The sequence below is a fragment of the Drosophila simulans genome, chromosome 2L (assembly GCF_016746395.2).
Source record: "Drosophila simulans strain w501 chromosome 2L, Prin_Dsim_3.1, whole genome shotgun sequence".
Classification (NCBI taxonomy): Eukaryota; Metazoa; Arthropoda; class Insecta; order Diptera; family Drosophilidae; genus Drosophila; species Drosophila simulans.
Window position 1 is genome coordinate 21023297 of NC_052520.2, and position 24876 is coordinate 21048172.

A 24876-nucleotide genomic window follows, 5' to 3' on the forward strand; every position below is an offset into this window, starting at 1 on the left:
TTCTAAAGTTTTTGCTTTTTGATTGGTATATGCTTTTTTCTCGGCCGGACAAAAGTGATTAGCGGCCACATGTTCAACCTTGCAGTTTGCGCGCTCTGTGCTGTTGCATACCACCTCTTTGCTAAGATCTACTCCGCGCCAACCCTTTCAGTGGTTGGCGGTATGACCCAAACAGAAGCAGTGGAAGCACTGCAAAAAGTGTACGAACGGTTGAACCGCCACCTTTAAATATAGAAATTTGATTTCCTTGGGTAGTTCCTGCCTATAGAAAATGAATTTAACCCAGCCTGTTAGTGCTATTTTCATGTTATTGTTCTTATCTTTTTTCAATATCGTTTTAACTGATGCTATTGGAGATTCAGATTCTATTTGCTTTTGAAGATCTTCATTCGCTATATGGGTTGGTATATTGAATATAATGATAATGATTATATAATAATGAATGTATATTATTATTATTCTTTATTATCTTTGTTTATGACCTTTTGGTTCACTGAATTTTTACCTTTGACTTCAGCCCCTTTGCTCCTGGTAGCCATGGAAGACGTCGATGTCGACGGTTGGAGACTTCGCATTTTTAGCTATTGAGCCGCTTGGCGGTAAACTTCTTTTTTTCCCGGTGTGGATCATACTTTTCCTTTTTTAATATTTTATCTCGATTCCCTCTTCTTTCTTCCGCTTTTCGGGTGCTAATTGTTTTTCCTTATTCGCCTTTTCTCTTTCGATGTACGCCAAATTTTGGTGGGTTAACTAATCCGCGAAATTTTTTTTTTGTCCGCTTTTTCGTTTATTTCTCACTTTTCACGAAGAATTGGCGAGCTTGCGAATTCCAAGACTTTGGTCTATCTATCTCTCAATTCCCTATTCTTTCTTGCGCTAATCGATCATTATTTGTTTTTCCTTATTCGACTTCTTTCTTTTGATGTGCGCCAAATTTTGGCGAAATTGCAGCATCTTTGATGCTTGATTTTGGCGCGCTTCCTATTCTATGCTGCTTTAAAGCCAATTGCAGTACTTTCCGCAATTAAGTGAATTACCATAAACAAAACTTCCTTAAGGCTAACGGCTCTTAGCAATTAGGCAAAAAATGCCTTGAGGCACGAAAAATATCAATATATTTTGAATTAAAATTTCGGTTTTAGGTTTGTCGCTTGGGAGCCCTAAGCTCCTACTCCTCTAGGAAACTTTCGCTTCTTGGGAACTAGACCAAACGGGTCCGGGTTTATGCACGTGCATACATACATAAATTTGAAGTTTTTTTTGTTTTACCAATTATTTTTAAAATATCCATTAGATCTGTTACCAATTTTTTTATTTCGATTGAAAATCATTGTAGTACTTAAATTTAGTGAAAAAAATGATGAAAAACTGTCAGAAAATACAGAAACGCTGGGACAAACACGAAATGGTGCTATTATTGTTACCGCAACTATATGTGTTCGTTACCATTGGTTACAATAATCTATAATCTGTGCTTATGAACAGTGTGTTTGTTCAATAAAGACAAAAACTATAAGTGTGCTATTCTGGAACTGTTCAAACATCAGTATTTTACTCAAATAAGAAATAATATATTTTAAATATTATACTTGAGAACGCGTTTAAAGAAAAAACAAAATGTCTAATGCCAATCGTAAAGAAATAACTGGTCTTAATCGCATGACACCCAAGGGCCTAAAAGAACTATGCAAGAAAGACAAGCTGTATCAGACACCACGATTAAATGATGTACTATATTTGCACTATCAGGGTAAGTGGTCAGATCTTTCTTACAAAGAAAAGAATAAAAAAAACATTTATTTCAGGTTTTCAGTGCATAGAAAGCTTGGAAGAGTATACAGAGCTTAAGTGTTTGTGGTTAGAATGCAATGCCATTTCCGAAATTCAGGGCTTAGAGACACTAAGCAAACTGAAGTGTCTCTTTCTCCAAAACAACCTTATAACGAAAATTGAAAATTTAGACCCATGTCGTGAGCTAGATACTTTAAATTTGAGTTCTAATCATATTCGGAAGATACAAAACATTGGGACCAATGTCTTGCCAGTTTTAAATACTCTTACCATTGCATCAAACTATCTTAAGGACAGTGAGAGCCTTTTAGACTTGATTCAATGTAAAACACTATCGGTGCTAGATTTATCAAACAACAGAATAGACGATATTTTGATTGTAAAAATATTTGAGCAGATGCTAAATCTGAAGGTCTTGGTTCTGCAAGGAAACCCGGTTGTTTCCCGACTCCCCCAGTATCGGAAGACATTGATACTAGCCTGTGTAAGTATCTTTTTTGTTCCATGATCATAATATTATAACTCCGGAACCCTAACAGAAGGAACTTACTTATTTGGATAGTCGTCCTGTGTTTCCTCGCGATCGAGCATGTGCTGAGGCTTGGTAAGCTCATTTTAGTGTCGGCTCTTTGCACAACAAAAAGTAGAAGTAAGAGTTTTCGAATTCTCATGAACTATAGATAATTGATAATTGATAGATAATTGAAACAAAATCAAACAAGCAAAAGCGTGGGCGTGACAGTTTTGTGCGGCTTGTGTGCGTTACGATGGCGCAAAAAGTTTTTGGTGTACAAATATAAATTAGCAACACGTGCGGGAGTAGTTTCTTGGTGTTAGAGGGGCGTGTAAAAATTTAATTTAATTATTTGTATTTTTTTGTATTATTTGCTTTTAAGTAAACCTAGAAATATACAAGTCAAGTTAGTTTTAGCACTTTTTCAATTCTAATTTTATAACGTTGCCATGCCCATTTGATTGCGTAGAAAACGGGAAAACTATTGAATCATTAAATGAAACCGATGATATGTTGCGCTCGGATGAATTCTTGTAAACTGCATCTTTTCCATATCCCTTGCACTTCTTTTAGCTAAGTAACTGTTATCTGATATTTAATCGACAAATTTTTAAAGAGAGTTGTAAATAATAAAAATTAACCATTTCTTGTTTGTTACACTTTCTGTAACTTACTGTTCCAAATAGGTAGGTGTTAGGAGGGGCGTTGCCGAAGTGTTTTTAGTGTACAGATAGATCAAAACATTTTTCAAAAATGTGGGCGTGGTAGTTTTGGGTGGTTTTAGGGCGTTAGAGTGGTCGTGGCAAAAAGTAGTTTGGCAAATCTATAGAAATTTACAAGACTAATAAAATTATGAAAAATATAAAAAAAATGTTCAATAATGTGGGCGTGGCAGTTTTGGGTTTTAGGGCGTTAGAGTGGGCGCAGCATGGGTCAACAAACTTGCGCTTTTCGAGACATTTATACTGATTAAGAAAACTTTACACGGTCGCAAACGCTTCCTTCTGCCTGTTACCTACAACGAATACAGTAAAAAGGATTGCAAATATATATAACTATGCTGAATTGCTTACGTAGGAAGCGTGATGGCTATGAAGGAGAGCGCAAGGAAAATAATCGTTGGAACCGAGCTGAGCGCAGGAAAACACGCGAAAGCGTTAACTGTAAGTAGAATATTATGAATGTGAAAACTGTCATCTAACCCGTCATTTTACAAAGGTACCATACGTATGCGCAATAGTCACCGTCCACCTGATCAGCATGTTCCTTTGCTAAGGTCTAGCGATTCCGAAGACGATACATGTGCCGAAACTGCCCGTAAGAAAGTTGAGCTTGAGAACGGTTGTGTCGAGGATTTATGGGAGGAGGTGTCGGGTGAACAGCCTATCTCACAGCACGGTACCAGCTCATCTAGTTCTCTGGAAGACAATGATGGCACCAGCTCTCAGGACGATCTTATAGCTGAGAAATTGAGTAATCGTAGAACACTCGAGGGGCGTCCAGCAGTCCTCTGTGAAACTAAAGTGAGTAACGTAAAGAGTGTCAATAACGATATTAACGTATTTGGCAAGGTATCGCAGATTATTATAGAAGAGAAAACCGATCCGAAAATAAAGGTTATAAACGAACCAAGCGATGTGAATGATAAAAGTGCTATGTATTGTACTTCCATAGGACCAGTTGTAAAGGAAAACGCTTTTGACGAAGACGCAGAAATAAAAAATGTGGAAGACATGGTTTCATGCCAGAATATAATTAAATCAAACGAAGATATGAACTCTAAATTCGACTTCAGTTCAAAGCTGAAACAAGGTTTTGATAAAACTTGTACTGTCCTAAGAAATGATGCTCAATGTAAGGAATTTGAGGAAGAACTATACATCAAAGAAAGTGAAAGCAAGCTTTTAAACGAAATGTACGAAATTTTTACAGCTGATAACGATGATAAGCTCAATGAAACACTCGATTTAAATCTAAATGAGACCACATATCCACACCATGTGCACGACAATTTTTTTTCCGAGGAAAAAAAAATTCCTAGCTTTTATGAAGAAGATATCAAGTTCAACCTTTTACCCAATAGCAAGGACAAAACACTGTTTGAAAAAGACAGTATCATTGAAAATGAAAAGTGCGCTCATGACTTAGAGGAAATAGGTCGCCAAATGGAAGAGGATCTGGCAGAACTTAGGCAGTCCACTAAAAATTTGATCGGGATTTCAATAGATGAGACTGCTCGTACAGACAGTGAAACAGATGAAGAGGATCTGATAGAACAGCAGGACCCACATTCTCCACTTCTCAAGCAGCAATTCAAGGACCGGCGTATGAAAATTATGCTAACAGAAGAAACCAAAGCACAAGAGGAATCGCTAAGTGACATAAAGTTTGCTTTCTCAAACGAATCTGACAAGCAAGACCAATTATTTGCCAAAATATTGGATGATGCAACAGAAAATATACCGAAGCGCATCTTTGGTACTGGGTGTGATGCACTTAGTTCCATTTGGCATCAAGAAGAGTGCTTGATTCAATTGACTCTACCCGAAAACAAAGAAACTCCTGCTCAAGACGACATCTTCAAGAAATCTATAACAAATAGTACATGTTTCGAGAAGGCGAATGAAATTTGCGTTCGTATGGATCAAAAAATGGCCGAGGAAGAGGAAGCTTTAGGTAAGCTGTTGCATGACCTTGAAAAAGAGACCAACAACGTGTATGATATAAGCACGAAGGTGAAGTATGAAGAAAACACTTTCAGTAATGAGAGTGACGCTGTTAGTATTTGTACATCCTTGCTAGACGATATTATAGTTCAGCTTACGTTTAACGAGTTACTGTGTCATGAGAAACCCAAAAGTTTCAAATTCGGTCCTATCGAATCTGACGAGGAGTTCAGTTACTCATTTGAACCGAAATTGGAAAAGTTGGTCCCCCCTGCACTAGAGGATCCGGCGCGAGGAAAAAGCCTTCGAGAATGTTTGGACACATTTTCTGACTTTGTCTCTTCCATGGTAGATCCAAAGCTGCCCTTGATGCTGGGCCGTAACCCCACATCGGGTGTGGAGAAAATCCGTGCCGCTCAAGAGTTGCTAAAGTCTAAAAATCTTGCGGAACTATACGCGGATACGGCAGAAAGCTTAAACTCCCAGGTAGCCAAAGAATTTGAGAAGCGCAAACGGCGCGTGGCAGCATCTGCTACGCGTTGTTTCAATCAAAGAGATAAATATGAGGATACCTTGGAATTGGTCGAAAATCGGTTGATGATTGTCAAGAAAGATTCCGGGGATCTGGAAGAACTGCCACCACCACCCGCCCTAATAAGTGACACAGAGTCCGAAGACGACGACACAACTGAGAATGATTATACACCTGGCAATTCGGTTCAAAGACTTGGTACCAAAACACAGGACTCGAAAGATCATGTAATGAGTAATTTGTTGAAGCAAAAGCAGGGCGATATTATAGAAGGTACAAAAAATGACCAAGCTGAAGACGAATTTTATTCGTTGGAAGCTATGACAACCTTCGGCAACCTAGACGCGGAATTTTTTCAGAAACTGGATCTTCAGAAAGTTAACGCTTCCGAAGACTCAGAACCGGCCATCAATTGCATGCGAAGTTATAATGAACTTCAAGCTTACATGAAATCCGGATCATTGAACACCCAGCTGAATAGTGAGGAAGCCGAGATGTTGCAGACTATGTGTTCCAGGGTTGCCTTGCATGTAGGCAAGCCAAAGTCACAAAATTCAAAAGAAGAAGAGGAGAATGACCTTCTTAAAAAAATGGTTCTTCGCATGAAAGAGTACGAGGATCGCGAGCATCAGCTTCAGCTAGTATCGCACGAAACCTCTAGTGAGTTAGGTCCCATTAAGCTATCCATAGGTGGGTCTAAGCTTTTCGAGCAAAATATTAAAATTACAAATTCTGTCCTTGCACATTCAGAAAATGAACCTACTAGAAACAACAAATTTATTAATAACAAGAACACAAACAATGAAGAGAGCTCAGATATAATTGAAAAAAATAGCGATCCAAGTGTCAAGACCTCTATTAAAACTTCAAACAAAAGTATAGACGACGATATACAATCCGATGTTTCAACTGACTACGAATCTGGCGAAGAAGTAGTTGTTGTAGAGCCACCTAATCTTTCCGACGCAGTTCTCAAATCGTTCTACTCTGAAGAATTTGAAGCGGACTCAAAAATGGTCCATGAACTTCAAGAAGCTACTCGGCGTAATCTTTGCCGCTATAATCCAAATATAATGCATATTTCAACAAACAATCATCCATTTTCAACAAATAATATACTGCCTACTAAAACCTTTACTTCGGAGCTATCTGAAGGCGCTAAGGCCAAGTGGGCAAAAATAGCGGAACGACTACACGAATTTCTTGATCCGGAGACGATTGCGAATCTAAATGAGGAACCGTTCGGGGAATGCAATGAATGTGAAGATTGTCAAGATGCTGATATTCTTACAGATATCACAGTTGAGGAAACAAAATTAAAAAAAGATAAAAAAATAGTAGTTTTGGAAGAATATAACAGTACACACATTTGCGATGGAAACTCATGTCCATCTAAGCATGATGACAGCGATCAATTTGCAAGCCTCAAAGGATTTGAAAAAATTAAAGAAACACCAACACATAATATGGGATTAAGTAGTGTTATGAGCACATCCCAAAAAAGGACTTCAGAAACTTTGCCAAATGAAATTGGAAATATAATCACAGATTGCTCTTCTTTTAATACTTCGACAACTGATCTCATTGGGATTGAATACTTTGACGACCCAGCATTAATCCAAATTAATTCTGACGGTGTAAAAACGGAACAAATTCAGTGCAATCTTCAGATTCTGAGCGAAGAAGGAGACGTTGTGATCGAAGAGCTCTGTGTCAATGCTCAGGTATCTTTTAAGTAAAAGTCGATCCCTATTAATTTGTTAAAATGTAATCATTTTCCAATTGTTTTTTATTTATAATAAGTAAATGGACGAATATTCAAAAGCGCAAATAAAATGTATTTTAATTGCCCCACTATGATAACGCATAGAAACTTAAATTTAAAATCCAGCTCGTACCGCTAAAGTAGCAGTAATCTTTAAAAGTTGAAAGCACTTATAAAAAGATTAGATGGACTTCGGCTATAACTCCTTTCCCCGTGTCCAACGAAACTGGCACGCAATGAACTACTTGAAACCGGATCGCAGTTTAATTGTGTATCAAAGAAACCGGTTCGTTTTGTTGACTGCTTGCTGGTTTCTATCGCAGGTCAATCGTTTGGGTTATCACTTGGCTGTCGTTGATAACAGTGTTCTGCGATTATCAGTATTACCAAGCGAAAAATAATATTCTTATTGATCAGCTCCAAAATTTCAGGATCGAAACTTATTCAGTTCATTAAGTTTTGAAATTTTTCTTATCAGGATTCTTTTTTGGACCCCCTGCACTTTGTCGGCGATTATACTAGATCAACAATAAAATATATATGGCGCCGAGGAACTAAATCCCGTTTTGGAATAAAAAGACGTGTAATAATTTTATGCAGTGTTATATGTTGTTTCATACATTCTCGTAGTCTTGTTTACATAAGAGAAAAGCGTTAGGCAATTCCTACACTGAACTGAATTGCATAAGCACGATTAAATAGGTAACTTTCGCAGCCAAAATCTGAAAATGTAAATATATATTTAAATAGCACTTAGTCTGGCAACGAAATCATACAAACCGACATTAGAAGCGAATTATCAGTGCTCATAAAGCCCTCAGCATTGATAGCCAATACATTTTGTTCCACTTGCAAGATAAACTCCGTCAGCAGATCTTTATAAGAAGTTTCTCTTCCGAGCGAGTGATTGCAGGACAAGTTCCTTAAATAACTTCCAATCAAGACACTCTGAATGGGGTGGAAATAACTTTATTTCAAAATTGAAGGCAGCTGTTTTTACATCACATTTTTATGATTGTGAATAGAAGTGAATGAAAGTTTTAGTTTTATACCCTTGCATATTGTACATTGATTTCAGTCAGAATACTTCAACGCTGTGCAAGAGACATTTTTGACCGTATGGAGTATATTCTTGATTAGCATTATGTTTGTATAGCCATGTCCGCCTGCATATTCGTTCGTTTCTATCCGTATAATTGCAGGTACTAGGTATAAGTCCGAACTAGACAGATTGCACCATTATATCATATGGAAGTTATATAGCCGGATTTTCCTTTTAGAAAATTAGAAAAAAAAATTATAATTCTATAAATTATTCGACAATATATAAATTTGATAAACATCTCAGCAAAGAAAATAGCATAAATCTACAGGAAGAGTTGAAAATAGTTCAGCTAATTAATGGAAAATAAAATCCTATTTCATGGTTTTGATAGTTTTTAGACAAAATATATTTTTGATTCGAATTTGATCAAAATTGGACGACAATATCATAAAGCGAACATGGGAATATTTGATTTTGTTTTTGATCATAAATTGTTTCGTTTTTTTTCATAAATTAAATTTTTGCAAGGGTACATAAGCTTCGGCTTGCCGAAGCTAGCTTCCTTCCTTGTTTTTTTTATAACCTGTCGTTGGCAAGACTCTCCACAACGGCAAAACACTAAGATGTTGAAGAATGACGGTACAAAAACGGAAAACGTTGCATAAAGGTATTTGTATTCATAAACCTCAGCCAGAACCTGCTGGGTCCAGTAAATATTGACGGTACTATCGGAAAACAGAACCACGTAGGTACCAAGTATCGACCAGCCAAAAAGATCGTTGAAGTGGGTGAACAGATGATGCAGTTCCATATGGCTCTGCTTAAGTGCTAACAGAAACTCCAGGGAACAAAGCCGATTGGCATTGCCGTCAAAAGTGCAGTTGGCGCCGATAGTATGACACTCTAGTACTTTTTGAAGTCGTGTGCCCAACAGACTCACGTGGTGACCCAGCAATTCTACGTACAAAAGAACCAATACGAATTGCATCCTTATAATAAGGATTGACAGGAGGGAGGACCAAAAGTAGAGAAGGCTACCGCTTTGAGCAACATAGATGGAGGGCAACACCGTCACCAATAATCCAATACCGAGTACTAGAATTTTAGCATACGACTGCCACTTTAACCGCCCTACATGTATCTTAAGTTCGCACTGCAATCGAAGTCCTAAGAAGTTTATCTCCCTGCAGAACCTAAAGTAGTCATCATAGTGAACCATCACCTGCAGTATAATTACAGTAACACACACAATCTTATCTACGAAAACAATCACGTTGACCATTAGAGAGAGAAATAGTTCCGCATTCTGAGGAAAATAAATGGAAATCCCAAAATCAACTGCATTTAAAATTATTAGGAACGCTGAGTACACTTTCTGTACGAGCTTAGAATGGGCACAACTCTCTGACCAAGGCACAAGCCCCAGAAGGGCAAAGTATTTGAGGTACGGATGAAAGGAATAGAGCATGCCGTACGGTTGAAAATATACTGAATCTAACTAAATGATATTTCCTGAATAACTTCTACCACTTAGCGTTATGAGCTACTATTTAGCTAATTGATCGGATAACTTAACTTCTCAGTCAATATTGTTCCGTTATTGCTAACCAATTAGAAATCCATCTTTTTGAATTACCTGCTACTACTGCTACTAAGGAAATATTCCACATATACACATGTATATATGCCAATGCAAACAATACTTTCAGGAGAAATAGTCATTTAATAAATGTGTTGAATTTTTAATGGAATTTATATAATTTTGTTGTAGACTTGAACAATATTAATTCCAATAAAAAATATTGTCCAGCCTTCTGGTCGTAAACGGGAGTAAGCGCTCCGAGGGCCGCGCTGTCAGATACCCATTACGGAGCTAATATAAGTGCGAAGGAACGTTATAGACCTATGTAAGGTAAGCATGCATTGATGCGATAGATCTTTCCAAAAAACTTGTAACAAACTATTTACTATTATCGTCCAGTTTTCAAAAAACGTTTTATTATTTAAATATTGATGACCCCAAACAAAAAAACAACAGAGAATGCTATAGTCGACTATCAGATAATCAGCTAGTGTGAATGCGAACGCGAAATTTTATCATAATAAACGGGAATAAAATGAGAAAAAATCTTAAAATTGTTCAAAAGTGTGGACGTGACCGGTATGTCGGCTTTAGGGCTTTAGAGTGGGCGCGGCAAAAAGGTTTTTTGGCAAATCGATAGAAATTTAAGCGACTAATAATATTACGAAAAAAGATCAATTAATTTTACAAGTAAGTGGTCTTTGCAGTTTCGGGCGGACTTAGGGCGGTAGAATGGGCGTGGCAAAACGTTTTTCGGGAAATTTATATAAATTTACAAGACTAAGAAAACTTTAAAAAAGAAATGTGGGCGTTGCAGTTTTGGGCGGTTTTAGGGCGTGAGATTGGGCGTGGCAAAATTTTTTTCTTTGCAAATCAATAAAAATTTACAAGACTGATAAAAATGTTAAAAAATATCAACACATTTTTCAAAAGTGTGGGCGTGGCAGTTTTGGGCGGTTTGTGGGCGTGGCAACATGGGTCAACAAACTTGTTCTGCGTCCTTGTCTCTAGAATCTGTATGCTGAATCTCAACCTTCTATCTTTTACTGATATAGATACTGAGATCTCGACGTTCATACGGACAGACGGACATGGCTAGATCGATTCGGCTATTGATCCTGATCAAGAATATATATATAGTCGGAAACGCTTCCTTCTGCCTGTTACATACTTTTCAACGAATCTAGTATACCCTTTTACTCTACGAGTAACGGGTAATCACCTACGAAAACTTTAAGCATGTGGGCACCAGGGAGACTTTAGCGTTGTTGGAGATTTTGTACGGTTTACGGTAGGATTAACCAGAATTTCTTTGATTAACCTCTACTTTTAGCTTTTTATTGTTCTAGAGGTTTTAACGTTCATTTGGACGCAAAAACGGAAATGTTTTACGGATGAGTTAAAACGGTCCCTTGTACTTGTTACATACTTTTCAACGAATCCACTATACACCATGCTCATCGAGCAACAGGTATAAAAATTAGTACGCTCATCATATTCGCTTTCCGAAGTTATGGCTTCGGATTTTCTACGTTTCCGCTGATAATAAATCGTTTCTATAATTTAATTGTGAGCTAAAGAGAGCTGACAACAGAGTCAATAGGCTGTATACATATTTCTATACCCTTGTAGAGAGTATATATTCTTGATTTGAATAAACAGCTGAGTCGATATAGCTGCCCGTCCGTTGTTATTGCAAGAGTATAACGGCTTCGGCTTGTCGAATCAAGCTTCCGTTCTAGTTTATTTTCTTTTTTAATAGTTGATAACGATAATGAAGTGCTCAAGTGCTGTCAAGGTATAAATACGGCCCGAATTGTAAATACGAAGTCAGTTTATAGTTTGCGGGCTCGGAGAAAATACCAAAGTGAAATCGGAGTGTAGAGTACTATATTAAAAGCTACCTGATTAATATTGTTTTCTTTAAAGTGCTGAAAAGTAGTCACCAGTAATGGCTGTTAGTATACATCTGATTTAAATAAGTCGCTTTAAGAATAAACTTTCGGACCGAAATTTGATACATATTTGCTATGTACATATATGTAGAGGCATCGCGTTATTGCCTACAGTACAATTAGTCTCGGGGAACTCGACTATAGAATTCTCTCTTGTTGTTGTATGAAAATCACTGAAAATGATTTTGTCGGAATTTGTTATGTGGCGACTATTTGGCGTGGAAAATTTGGACGGTTTGTGGGCGCAAATCATTAGAATTTACAAGACTTGTAAGAATATGAAAAAATATGAAAACATTTTTCAAAAGTGTGGGCGTGATAGATTTGCTCGGTTTGTGGGCGTTCCTACATGCACTCGTCTGTGTCCTTACAATGCTTAATCTCACAGACTATTGATCCTGATCAAGAATATATCTACCTTATATGTATGGTCGGAAACGTTCTGTAATTTGACATTCCACGAAAATCTATCAATGTTATTGTTTTTTGTTCACTGATAATCCCTCTTTCTTTGAGGATAAAAAAGAGGTCCTGAGAAGAAACTTTATCTTTTTAGATCTGCTTTGTTTTACCTTCGGCGAAAATTTATTATATATTATTTTGAATCATTAGATTAGATTCGCGCCCGCTGTTAAATTAAAAAGTTTACTTTTACCTAACAAAAAAAAAAATTAGAAGAGGAACGCTGTTATCCTCGCAGAAATCCAAAATCATATCCTTCTCTTCATGAAATTACAGAAAAACCCGGCAGACATCGCAAAACTATAATAAATTTTATTAAAAACAAGGAAACTTATGGAAAAAACTATAAAGGTGGCAATAACCTTGTCTTTAACGCGGCAGATCGAAAGTCCATACGTCGAATACCCTCCCTCCGCCAAAATTCGTGAAAAAAGTGGTGAAAACCCGATAAAATCGTTGATTTAGAAAGCTAAACATTCAAAACTGAAAAAATAAACACTTCTTAATAAGTTGCGAAAAAGTTCACGCCTGAGTTTTGCCGAGCTCATAGAATCTGGTCTGAGAGGCATTATGTCGTAGAAGAGAAGAAATTTAATCTGTAGGAACCAGACCATCATTACTATTATGATTTGCGTAAAGAGGAGCACATTTTGGACCGCTTACACAGCACTGTGGTCCAGAATTCGATTTTTTTTGGCATAAAGTCTAAAATAAATGTAATCTGAAACATAACTTATTTGCCGATTGTTACGCCTCCAAATGTCCAGGAGGTCGCTGTGAATTTGCAGTTGTAACACCAAAAATTATCGCGAAAAATTATAATTGTGTATTAATAACTGCATTTCCATTTCCATACAAACACGTTTCTGGAAATCTAGAATGACATTTTAAGCACGTCAATACCCCAATCCACACTGCATGTGCGGTTAAAACATGGATTCAAAGCGAAAATGTAAATGTTCTGGAATGATCACTATACTCCCCAGAACTTAATATAATATATGGTTTGGGATGGTTGGCTAGGAAGGTATATGAGGGTGGTTAACAATATGCCACTAAAGAGGAATTGATCACCGAAATAAAACTCGCTTGGTCTACGATTACGTTGGATTACCTAAAAAAAATATATGATTCACTTCACCAACAAATGTGTGAAGTCCTTGAAAACAAAGGAGGATCAACTCATTATTAATTTCCTTAAAAAATATTCCTCTTTAAATATTTTTCGAAATTAATTGAAAAAACTTAAATTTTCGTAGGGGCGCTATCCTGATGACAAAATTTTTATTTACCCATTTATGGATGTTTTTTATTTAAATAAAAATCTATAAACAACAAACTGCACCCCATATACACATTTCATTTATAGAATTAAGCTCTCGCTTAAACAGTTTTGTAAATATCTCACATCAAAGGTTTTTTGTTTAGCGCCCCTAACCTGATGATGCGCAGTGTATACGTGTAGTAGCCGCCTCGCAAATTCTTATGTGCATTTCTTCCCTACGTGGACTGCCGTCCGCTGATATATAGTTTCGGAGATCAGCGTCTATACAGACGGACACTGTGTGAACTTGACTTGGCTAAAGACGCGTCATCTACCGAAAAATATTTTGGCCATTTGGCATAAATGGAAAAAAAACGTGACACCCCCAACTTAAAAGAAATTATTGATTTATTGGAATCATCGGTATTCTCGGGATTAAGACTTGTCCGTTTCATTACTTTATCTTCTTTATTCTTGTCTCTATAACGAGAGTGCGTTTCTTAAAGTTTATCGAAATATTCATAAATAATCATTAGTTCATAAAATAATCAAAATTTTTTTTTTATTTTTCTTCGTAATAACATATTTCTACCTATTGCATACTTTATAATGAATCAATCCATTGTACCCTTTTAATCATTGTTTTAATGAGATAAAAGAAAAAAAATGAATAATCTTTAACTGTTTTATTAACTTTAATATTAAGGGAAAACTAACATTTTATGTAGCCAATCCAAACAAATTAAAAATCCATTTTGTATTATTTGTTCCTTTTTATTTCAATGCGCTTTTCAGCTAAAAATGAGAATCGCAATTATAGGACAGAGCAATTTTGCTGCTGATGTTCTGGAGCTTCTGTTGGATCGCCCAAATATCCAAATTGTAGGAGTCTTCACTATTCCAGATAGAGGCAGTCGAGAGGACATTTTGGCCACTACTGCTATCATCCACAATATACCTGTTTTCAAGTTCGCATGCTGGCGTCGCAAGGGCGTGGCACTACCTGAGGTCTTGGAACAATACAAGTCCGTGGGGGCTACCCTGAATGTGTTGCCCTTCTGTTCTCAATTCATTCCCATGGAGGTGATTGACGGGGCGCTATTGGGCAGCATTTGTTACCACCCGTCTATTCTCCCACGTCACCGCGGAGCTAGTGCTATATCGTGGACACTGATCGAAGGGGACGAGGTGGCCGGCTTCAGCATCTTTTGGGCAGATGACGGTCTTGACACAGGACCCCTGCTGCTAACCCGACAAACAAACCTGGAACCCACGGACACGCTGGACACCATATACAAGCGCTTTTTGTACCCCGAAGGTGTAAAGGCGATGGGTGTCGCCGTGGACATGGTCGCTAGTGGTGTGGCACCCAAGATAATCCAGGCGGAAGTGGGGGCAACCTACGACCCGGCTATGTTTAAAACAGAAAATCAGGTTATCAACCTTCAGGCTACAGCAGAAAAAATTTGGAACTTTGTTCGTGGTCTGGACTCAGTTCCTGGAGCCATAGCAACGGTTCTACATGAGAATGGCACAGAGGAGCAAATTCGACTATTTGGTGCTCATTTGTACTCTGCTGGCCCCGTGTCAAATGGAAAAGCTCTACGTCTAAGGGGCCTAACAAAGACCGCCTGGATACACAGCGGTGGTCTTCTTATAGAGGGAACCGACGGTGTCTTTGTCAACATACGCCGCATTAAGCGTGACACAAAGGTAATAAATGCCAGCGAGTGGTTTAAGCAAGCTGAGGACCAGTCTATCACTGACTTCAGCGAGGACGAATTGGTAAAGCGATCGTTGGTGGCCGGAATTTGGAAGGCAATACTTAAGGAAGATGTCGACTCATCGACTGATTTCTTTGCATCCGGAGCTGGTTCAATGGACGTGGTACGCTTAGTCGAGGAAGTTAAAGAAACCTTTGACGTGCCGCTGCAGAACGAGCAAGTTTTCATGGCGCCTGTGTTTGAGGAATTCTTTAGCCTGCTGGTTAGGTTCCTTCGACAGGGAAGTGCCTGTTCCGATGACCAGCAGCTCAACTTTCAGGCATTCACGCTGAAAGCCAACAAAAGAGAGATTCGAGTGCCCACACAACTTTTTATAAACGGAGAGTTTGTTGACTCCGATTCTCAACGCACTTTGGAAATTGTTAACCCCACTAATGAGGAAGTGATTTGTAAAGTGGCATGCGCCTCGGCCACCGACGTGGACAAGGCAGTGCAAGCAGCCCATTCTGCCTTTTATGGATCTTGGAGGCAGATAACACCCAGACAACGAGGCCAGTTGATGCTCAATTTGGCTGATCTGATGGAACGCAATAAGGAGGAGCTGGCCACAATTGAGTCAGTCGATTCGGGAGCGGTTTACACTCTAGCCCTTAAAACCCACGTTGGAATGTCCATCGAAGCGTGGCGCTACTTTGCCGGATGGTGCGACAAGATCCAGGGCAACACAATCCCTGTTAACCCTGCGAGACCCAACAACGTACTGACCTTCACCCGTAAGGAGCCAATTGGTGTGTGCGGTTTAATAACGCCTTGGAACTACCCTCTGATGATGCTTTCATGGAAAATGGCCGCCTGCATTGCCGCCGGGAATACCTGTCTCATAAAGCCTGCTCAGACCTGCCCCCTGACCGCTCTAAAGTTTGCAGAGCTAACTGTCCGAGCCGGATTCCCCCCCGGCGTGATCAATGTCCTGCCTGGAAAAGGTTCAGATGCGGGCCAGGCAGTGGCAGATCATGAGCTGGTCCGCAAACTGGGGTTTACCGGGTCCACACCCATTGGCAAGCACATTATGAAGTCATGCGCAGACTCCAACCTTAAAAAGTGCTCCCTGGAGCTGGGCGGCAAGAGCCCGCTTATTATCTTTGCAGATTGTGATATGGACAAAGCCGTCAGACACGTAAGTGAGAATATGTTGTAGTGATAAAAACAAAAATACTAAAGGTGGAAGATATATAAATAATCTTTGCATTTATGCTTTAGATTTAAATAAGATTGGGAACAATGTTGTTGATGCGGTCAATTCGGTTGCCTAAAAATATATAATGTATTAGTACGATATCATGAAAGATAATTCTATTAAGTTTATTTTTTGTTTCTGCATCTTTATTAATGAAAGTACTGTTAAAAACAACAAATTAAAATCAAAAATGTTATTTTAAAGTTAAATACTTATACCTGTTACGAGTTAGTTAAATAGGTATAATATTTTCATTGAAAACAGACGTTTCCGTCCGTATACGGGGCATTCCCGTATTTGTAAATGGGTTAACAGTATCTTACTTTGCTTACCAGTACAAATTGATGTTCCAAACAGTCTAACGATACAATGTATACGTAACAGTAACTTCCTCTTTTTCATTTAGGGCATGTCCTCGGTGTTTTTTAATAAAGGAGAGAACTGCATCGCCGCGGGACGGCTTTTCGTGGAGGATCGGATACATGATGAATTTATCCGACGCGTTCTTAAGGATCTGCGCACCATGACCATCGGGGACCCGCTTGACCGCTCGACGGCCCACGGGCCTCAGAACCACAAGGCGCACTTTGACAAACTTCTGGAGTTTTGTAGACGTGGGGTAGACGAGGGCGCGAAGCTGGTGTACGGGGGATGTCGAGTCCCACACCTTAAGGGATATTTCTTTACTCCCACAGTGTTCACGAACGTTACGGACGATATGTTCATTGCCCAAGAGGAGTCCTTTGGACCGATTATGATAATATCCAAGTTCAACGGCAGCGATGTAGATTCCTTGATGCAGCGGGCTAATCGCACGGAGTATGGCTTGGCCAGTGGCGTTTTCACAAAGGATATTGGCAAAGCGCTTAACTTTGCTGATCGCATTGAGGCCGGCACTGTGTTCGTCAATTTATACAATAAGACTGATGTGGCAGCTCCATTTGGTGGCTTTAAGCAGAGCGGTTATGGCAAGGACTTGGGGCAGGAGGCGCTCAACGAGTACCTTAAGACCAAGTGTGTCACAGTTGAATATTAGAAGGCGGCAGTCACGGGAGCACTATGAGTGTAATGGTTGAAGCTCCAACTCCTATTGTAAGTCCAAAATGAGTGGATCACCGTTAAAAGACCGGCCTTTTCAAAATGAAATCGTTTTAAGTTTGTCGTACTGTATTAAATCTTTGTTTCACGACCTGGAACAACATATGTTTTTAAACAGCTGAAAAAATTCTAAAACTTGATCGACGGTTTTTTAAATAAAGCTAGTTTAGCGGGAAAGTTACAAACTTAGATAGTGAGAAGCAAATTACAAATTCTTGCAGGAAATCTTTAGAAATGGGAAAGGTTTATCTTATCTTATCTTATGCCAAAAAAGGTTTGGTCACGTTGACAAACCGCCACAAACCGCCCAACCCTGCCACGCCCACAAATATGTTTTGTGTTTTATATCCGTTACTCTTAAAATAAAATGTTATTATAAATTCGATGAAAATTAGAATGAAAGCGTTTCCGACAATATAAAGAATATATATTCTTGGTCAGGATCCATAGCCGAGTCGATCTGAGCCTGTCCGTCTACATGTCTGTCCGTATGAACGTCGAGATCTCAGGAAAGCCCAGAACTGCCATGCTCACACTTTTGAAATTTGTTTTGATATTTTTTTATATTAGCCTTGTTCATTTTTATAAATTTGACAAGAAAACTCTATGTCCACAATCGCCCATAACTCCCACGCCTATACTTCTAAAACATTTTTTGATATTTTTTCGATTTGCAAAAAAAAAAAATTCCCACGCTAAGTCTAACGGCCTAAAACCGCTCAAAACTGCCACGCCCACATTTTCAAAAAATGTGTGTATATTTTTTTTACATTTTTATTAGTTTTGAAATTTTTTATCGATTTGACAAGAAACTATGCCCACTCTAACTCCACAAAACCACTCAAAACTGCCACGCCCACACTTTTGAAAAATTGTTTGATATTTTTTCATCATCGCCTCTATCGATTTGTCAAAAAACTTTTTGTCACGTCCATTTTAACGCCTTAAGCCGCCGAACCGGTCACGCCCACACTTTGGAACCATTTTTAATTTGTTTAATTTTTCATTTATTCCCCAATATCTATCGATATCCCAAGAAAATTATGAAATTTCGCGTTCATTCCCACTAGCTAATTAAGGCGTATCTGATAGTCGACTATAGCATTCTCTCTTGTTAGTTTTGTAAATTCCTATCGATTTGGAAAAAACCTTTTGCCATGCCCACAAATTGTCCATTTCTTCTCATTACTTTCCCCGATATCTATCGATATTTTAAAATAAAAAAAATATTAAAAATTATTATTATTCCATCTTATTTCATTCTTGTATTTGTCTTTTAAATTTCTATCGGTTTACCAAAAAAAGTTCTGGTACGCCCACAGTTATGACAAATTTCTTCTAAAAACCTCCAATAATCGCAACGTCTACACTTTGGAAATTTAATTTTTAATTTAATTTGGTTAATTTTCAACAAGAATGTTGAATGCTTAAGCTGAGTAACGGGTATCTGATATTCGAGGAACTTGTTAATTCATTTTTTTAATTCATTTAACAGTTTTTAATACAAATTTTGTTTAATTTAATGTATTTTGTAAGGGGTATGTACGAAATAGTTGTCATTGTGAAGATTCGGTAAAGTTGTGCATTTTCGATTGGAAACACCTCCGGAACTCAATACAGGAAATCCATATCGTTAACCGTGAATAGCTTTTTAAATTACCTTTATCCATTTCCCCTCTGAACTACATACAGAGTAACAGACAGAGGAACAATCAAAAGACCGGTGTGTTCGAACCTTGTTCTATCAATATTACTTTAGCGGAGTACTTGTACAAATGAATCCTAAACGTATTTGAGCGTTAGGCAGTTGGTTCATTTTTCTTTAACATCTTAATTTTTAAAGTGGAGATATGGGTGGCGTTTTCTTTTTAAAAATGTATTTCAAAGATTGTAGCTTACAGTCAATTTATGATTTACCAAAGACACTTTGGATTTACTATTTAATGGTACTTCCATTAGCTCAGTATCGCGTATGTTATAGTAGCAGCATTTGACTATAGCGTTTTTTTTTTATGCTTAATGAGATAAAATATTATATCAGTTTCGGCGTTTCGGCGGCCTTAGGATGTTAGAATGGGCATGGCAAAATGTTTTTAGGCAAATCGATAAAAATTTACAAGACTAATAAAATCATGACAAAATATCGAAAAAGGGTCAAAAAATGTGGGCGGTGTTAGGGGGTTAAAGTGGACGTGGAAATTATTTTACAAGACTAATAAAAATGTGAAGAAATAACATTTATCAAAAGTGCGGGCGTGACAGTTTTGGGCGGATTGTGGGAGTGACAACATGGGTCAACAAATTTGCGCTGCGTCTTTGTCTGTAGAATCTGTATGCTAAATTTTATCTTCTAGCTTTTATGGTTCCTGAGATCTCCACGTTCATACGGACAGACGGGACAGTCGGACATGTCCAGATCGACTCGGCTATTGATCAGGATCAAGATTATATATACATTGTATAGTCGGAAACGCTTCCTTCTGCCTGTTCATGCTTTTCATCGAATACTTTACGAGTACCGGGTATAAAAAATGTAAATATCGATAGAAATTTATAAGACTACTATAATACAAGAGAGAACGCTATAGTCGAGTTTCCTATATCTATCGATATCCCAGAAAAATAATGAAATTTCGCGTTCGCATTCACACCAGCTGAGAAACGGGTATCTGATAGTCGGGTAACTCGAAAATAGCATTCTCTCTTGTTTTGGGGTAAATCAGTTGTTTTGCCAATTTCTGTCGATATGCCGAAATCATATCATATTGTCCCACTCTGACCCATAAAAACAGCCAATTCTTTACCGCCCTCACCTTAGAACATTAAAATCAATTTTTTCGCCAATTTCTGCCGATATTCCTGATATTCTCGGTCCCACTTGGACTAGCTGAGTAACGGGTCAATTTTGGGCGTCACCAAAAAAATGCAGACATAGTGCAAAACTAATGTGTGGACGTTACGCATTTTGTTATTCTAGTGTCTTTGGTTTAACCCTTATTAAGATGGTGGGTTAAGTTAATTGCATAAAATTTAAAAATACCAGACATAGATTTCAAACGAACTTTATGTTTTCTCCATGTCAAGCAGAAAACAGAAAAATCAATACCTCGCATATTACCGAAAAAATCGAGAGCTTCTTCTTCAATCCGTTCTCTTTCGTTTACTGCGCAAGACCACCCCGGATTCGATGTGCTTTGAAATTCGTCGCTGGAATTAAAAGCTTGTCGCCTTCGACTACGGCGTACGCCTCTGAGATCTTCCTGACCGAATAAACTTAGTTCTGCCTTTAGAGTTACAGTGCGGCGATGTAACTATTTAATTATACCCACTACTCGTAGAGTAGTATGGTATGCTATTCGTAAAGAAGAATGTAACTGGTAGAAAGAAACGTTTCCGACCCTTACAGGTATATTCTTGATCTATCCGTCCGCATAAACGTGGATCGACTAGTGATCCTAAGCAAGAATATGTTTATATTTTGTATTAAAATGACAATTAGAACACCATTTTACGATTAGTGGTGATCTATACTTAAAGTATTTGTCTTTTATTTATACAACGACAATTTTAAATATTGCCTATTAAAAGATAATAATTTTATTCAAAAAATCATCGTTGGAGCACTCATCGTCATCAACATTATTTTTCTAATGATTAAAACAAAAAGATACATTTTTTACTGGGTTTTACTGTTTATATTTAAAGATAACAATGTGTTCTTATAAAAGATCACCTGTTATGTGCGTCCTAATATTATCTGCCACAATTTTCAACGTATTTATGCAGATTAACGATAACATTACGATTTTTTCGTCCGCAGTGTTAAGACCTTCACATATTGGGATCAACAATATTTCTCATATTTCTATCGATTTGCCAAAACCGCCCAAAACGGCCACGCCCACACTTTTAAAAAATGTTTTCATATTTCTGCCACGCCCACTCTAACGTCCTAAAGCCGCCTAGCCGGTCACGCCTACACTTTTCAACAATTTTTAAATTTTTTCTCATTTTATTCTCCAATATCTATTGATACCCCAGAAAAATTATGAAATTTCGCGGCAGCCTTCACACTAGCTGAGTAAAGGGTGGGCGTGGCAGCATGCTTATTCGCAATCTTCTAGCTTTTATAGTTTCTAAGATCTCGACGTTCATACGGACGGACAGACAGACGGAAAGGGCCTGATCGATTCGCCTATTAATCCTGATCAAGAATGTATATACTTTATATAATCGGAAACGCTTGCATCTGCCTGTTACATACTTTTCAACGAATCTTTTATACCCTTTAACTCTACGAGTAACGGGTATTAGCATTTGTAGCAAACAGACCATCATAAATACCACAAATACATGGCATCATGTAAATATCAAGAATAACCATGCGTTTTAAGCCACGCGAAGCGTTCTGGCTGTAGAATTGCTAGAATGTGGTGAATGGGACCAAATCCAAAACAGTCATGAGGTTGACTTGCAAAATCATCTGTTTATCCCTTTCGGAAAGCCATGGCAACGAAGTGCAGACAGCCTCAACAATTCAGGCAACTCAGATAAACCGATTGAAACACTAGCGTTCTGGTTCGCATTGTGATTTAATTCTTACGCTTTATTCAATGGATTATAAAAGTGGGCAAAGAGAAAGTTGTCGACTTTTAATGAGATGCAGGCAGACTGCTCTAAATCTTTTACTGGAAAATAAGCTACTTCGGAGGAGCTCTGGGTGACAAGAACTCTATTTGCTTGAATGCCAGGATGACCCCTTACGAGTGGGATGCAATTTTCAATTTGCATATTTTCCCTTTCCACACTCAGGCTGTGACTACATTGGACCTTCGATATTCAATGAAAAGAAAGTACGCAATCTGCGAAAAACTAAAGGATATATATATGTTTATTTGTGTTGCCTTGTAACATCAGACATTCGCTTGGAATTGGCCACCGACTTCAGAACCGACACCTTTCTCTCTTAGCGGCTTATGTATGTCCCTTAGAGGTGAACGTACCCAGAACATTAGCGACAAAGTCGCTAATGCAGCCATTTTCTGTCTTTAGCAACGCATATGTACATATTAATTCAAATGTGGATTAAGCAGATTTATAGCCTTTACGTAGGCAAAGTTTTGCAGCTATTGGACTAACTCGAAGCTGGTCGGCTGACATATAGAGGTCGCAAACAAAGATACATATGTATCTGTTCCAGCGGCAAGTCGCATAGCCCTCAGCTGAGCGGAAAGCTATGTGCGCGAGGAGAGCTTAGGCCCCCCGCCTCCACACGCAGCTGGCGCCACAAACCCCCTTAGAACGACGAAGCTGCCCGGAGTCGAATACGAGTGCGAGCCGAACCATTGGCGATAGGCCTGGTGCAAGCTGCGGCGACGATGGCACTATCATTGGCGTTTTAACTGTGGACGGTTGCTACTCGCACTCGCTGGCGGATTAACGGCATAAATATTTACATAGATATATCTATTTCACATACATATAAACAGTTATATCTGGAGCTACTATGTACTAGTAGAGGGGAAGCGTTTGAAGAAGAAAAAACTTTCATTCTGTATGTGTGTCATTCAAACATAAGTCTTACATATTCCTACAAAGTGCTGGTTACATAAAAGCCCACAAACAAACAATTAACAAATTCAATCATCGATGTGTTCGGCAGTGTTTACAGTAAACTAAGCTTCAAATCCGAAACGAATTAAGAATTAAAATATTGCTTTAAATTAATATATACCTCGTTGTTGCGAAACCAAATTTTCACTGATTACGTCGACGTCGGCAATGAGGACATATATCAGCTAAAATATCCTTGTAAAAGTTATATACATACTGAAATTCGATTTTTCCTTATCTGGCTGTACCGACAAAAGAGAATACAAATAAGTAACATGAAGTAGGAAGTGTGCGTGTGCTAGTGTGAAGTATAAGGAAACTTATATTTCATAAGCATTTGCAGTGGAAGTGAATAGAATGTGTAATAGAGCGATTGAATGTGGTATAGCTTATGCCGATTGACATTTAATTAAGGAAGTATTTCTTAAACAGAATGGAGTTTCTATTGATTTTTTTTATTTGGAATGGAGATCCGAGTGCCGAACGAAATTGTAAAAAACAAGCAAGGGAAATAGATATGTGTATTCCCAACACACCCTTTGTGATTCGGAGGAAGGAAGCTGATGTTGCCTACATTTCTGCGCTTTGCCCTTTTTCATTCAAAGCCAATAGCAGCCAAAGTGTAGAATCAGAAATAGGAGCAAAAGCTGGCTAACGCAGGGCCGAGTCCAGTGGGGCGCGTTGCGCAATAAGCACCACAGAAAGGCAGCAACGGCAGCGGCGTCACTGGCTGCAGAAAAAGAGTAAGTCAAGCCATGCGAGCTTGAGTGTCGGGACTTCCAATGATAAAAAGAGAGAGCAGAAGCAGGGCGACATTTCAACATAATTAAGACGTGTAGCCTGTCGCGTTCGGCAAGCTGTCCCAGCCACATCCCATTGTCCGCTGCTGTTTGCTAAAACGGTGTTGCTGCCTCCGGGCGTTACTTGAACAGCAAGCGAATTAGCTGCGGTTTCTGGATCGGATTTGCGCAGGGGCCAATGCTAATGGAAACACACACCCGGCCATAGCAAAACGCACCGAATATGCTATTAAGCTGGCGCCCAGCTGTCGTGGAATGGATTTCTTCCACAGCCTCTACTCAAACAGGGAACACATAAATTTGCGAGCTTAGATTCCAGTTGCGTTCTCTTTAGTGCTTTTCGGCTCCCTTAAATTCTCTGCGCATGCTTAGATTGACTTCCCAATGCTTTTTTCCACACTTAAGATTACATAACAGTTGTCAGATAGTGTGGTTAAAATCAGCAGAGGTAACTTAACTTATTTAATGCTAGTTGGCCTTTATTCTTTCAACAAATAATTTTCTAAAAATTTACAAAGTACCACAAAGTATTCGATATACAGAAAGTTCTCTCTACAACACAGAATATAGGAAATACATTTAAATCAGGTATCCTTTTTCCAAAATCGCGTCGTTAATAATCATAGCGCCATTAACAATCTAAATATTATAAATTTTTTTATTTAAATAATATTTTTCAGTAACGATTCACATTAAATGCAAATCCCCACAAAATTATTGTTACAGACGTTTAAAAGTATATAGAAAAATTTTGCACAAGAACAGTTGATAAAGGAAACTTAAAATAACAACTTAAAACAAAAATAAACTCAAAATAATTAAATAAAT

At 38.2% G+C, this 24876-nt stretch overlaps 2 protein-coding genes across 6 annotated transcripts; one reads left to right on the top strand and one right to left on the bottom strand.

Annotated features, from left to right (window-relative positions):
- The first annotated feature begins 1492 nt into the window (after window positions 1-1492).
- Window positions 1493-24863, top strand: LOC6733074 (dynein axonemal assembly factor 1 homolog). Of its 5 annotated transcripts, XM_039298585.2 has the most exons (8): window positions 1499-1750; window positions 1806-2275; window positions 2331-2395; window positions 3383-3468; window positions 3524-3828; window positions 14372-16477; window positions 16944-20640; window positions 24775-24863. In XM_039298585.2, the coding sequence occupies exons 1-7, from the start codon at window positions 1618-1620 to the stop codon at window positions 17571-17573; spliced, it is 3795 nt and encodes a 1264-aa protein (XP_039154519.1). In that variant the 5' UTR covers window positions 1499-1617; the 3' UTR covers window positions 17574-20640; window positions 24775-24863. The 5 variants fall into 5 exon arrangements, with proteins under 5 accessions (XP_002080151.2, XP_016025779.1, XP_016025780.1 ...); XM_016180501.3 differs by lacking the exons at window positions 14372-16477; window positions 16944-20640; window positions 24775-24863 and adding an exon at window positions 3886-7360 and having other exon boundaries at window positions 1496-1750; XM_016180502.3 differs by lacking the exons at window positions 14372-16477; window positions 16944-20640; window positions 24775-24863 and adding an exon at window positions 3877-7360 and having other exon boundaries at window positions 1497-1750.
- On the bottom strand, window positions 7901-10365 carry LOC27207084 (putative gustatory receptor 39b). Its single transcript, XM_016182836.3, has 3 exons — window positions 8897-10365; window positions 8049-8216; window positions 7901-7990 (listed from the first exon to the last, which is right to left on the bottom strand). Exons 1-3 carry the CDS (start codon window positions 9779-9781, stop codon window positions 7934-7936), a joined length of 1110 nt encoding a protein of 369 aa, XP_016025781.1. The 5' UTR covers window positions 9782-10365; the 3' UTR covers window positions 7901-7933.
- Window positions 24864-24876: the final 13 nt, after the last annotated feature.

Coding starts and splice junctions, on each gene's coding strand:
- LOC6733074 (XM_002080115.4), top strand. CDS start 1,618: ATGTCTAATGCCAATCGTAAAGAAATAACTGGTCTTAATCGCATGACA. Junction 1,751..1,805: donor ACTATATTTGCACTATCAGG/GTAAGTGGTCAG, acceptor CATTTATTTCAG/GTTTTCAGTGCATAGAAAGC. Junction 2,276..2,330: donor AGACATTGATACTAGCCTGT/GTAAGTATCTTT, acceptor GAACCCTAACAG/AAGGAACTTACTTATTTGGA.
- LOC27207084 (XM_016182836.3), bottom strand. CDS start 9,781: ATGCTCTATTCCTTTCATCCGTACCTCAAATACTTTGCCCTTCTGGGG. Junction 8,217..8,896: donor GAGAGTCTTGCCAACGACAG/GTTATAAAAAAA, acceptor CACCCCATTCAG/AGTGTCTTGATTGGAAGTTA. Junction 7,991..8,048: donor ATAATTCGCTTCTAATGTCG/GTTTGTATGATT, acceptor TTACATTTTCAG/ATTTTGGCTGCGAAAGTTAC.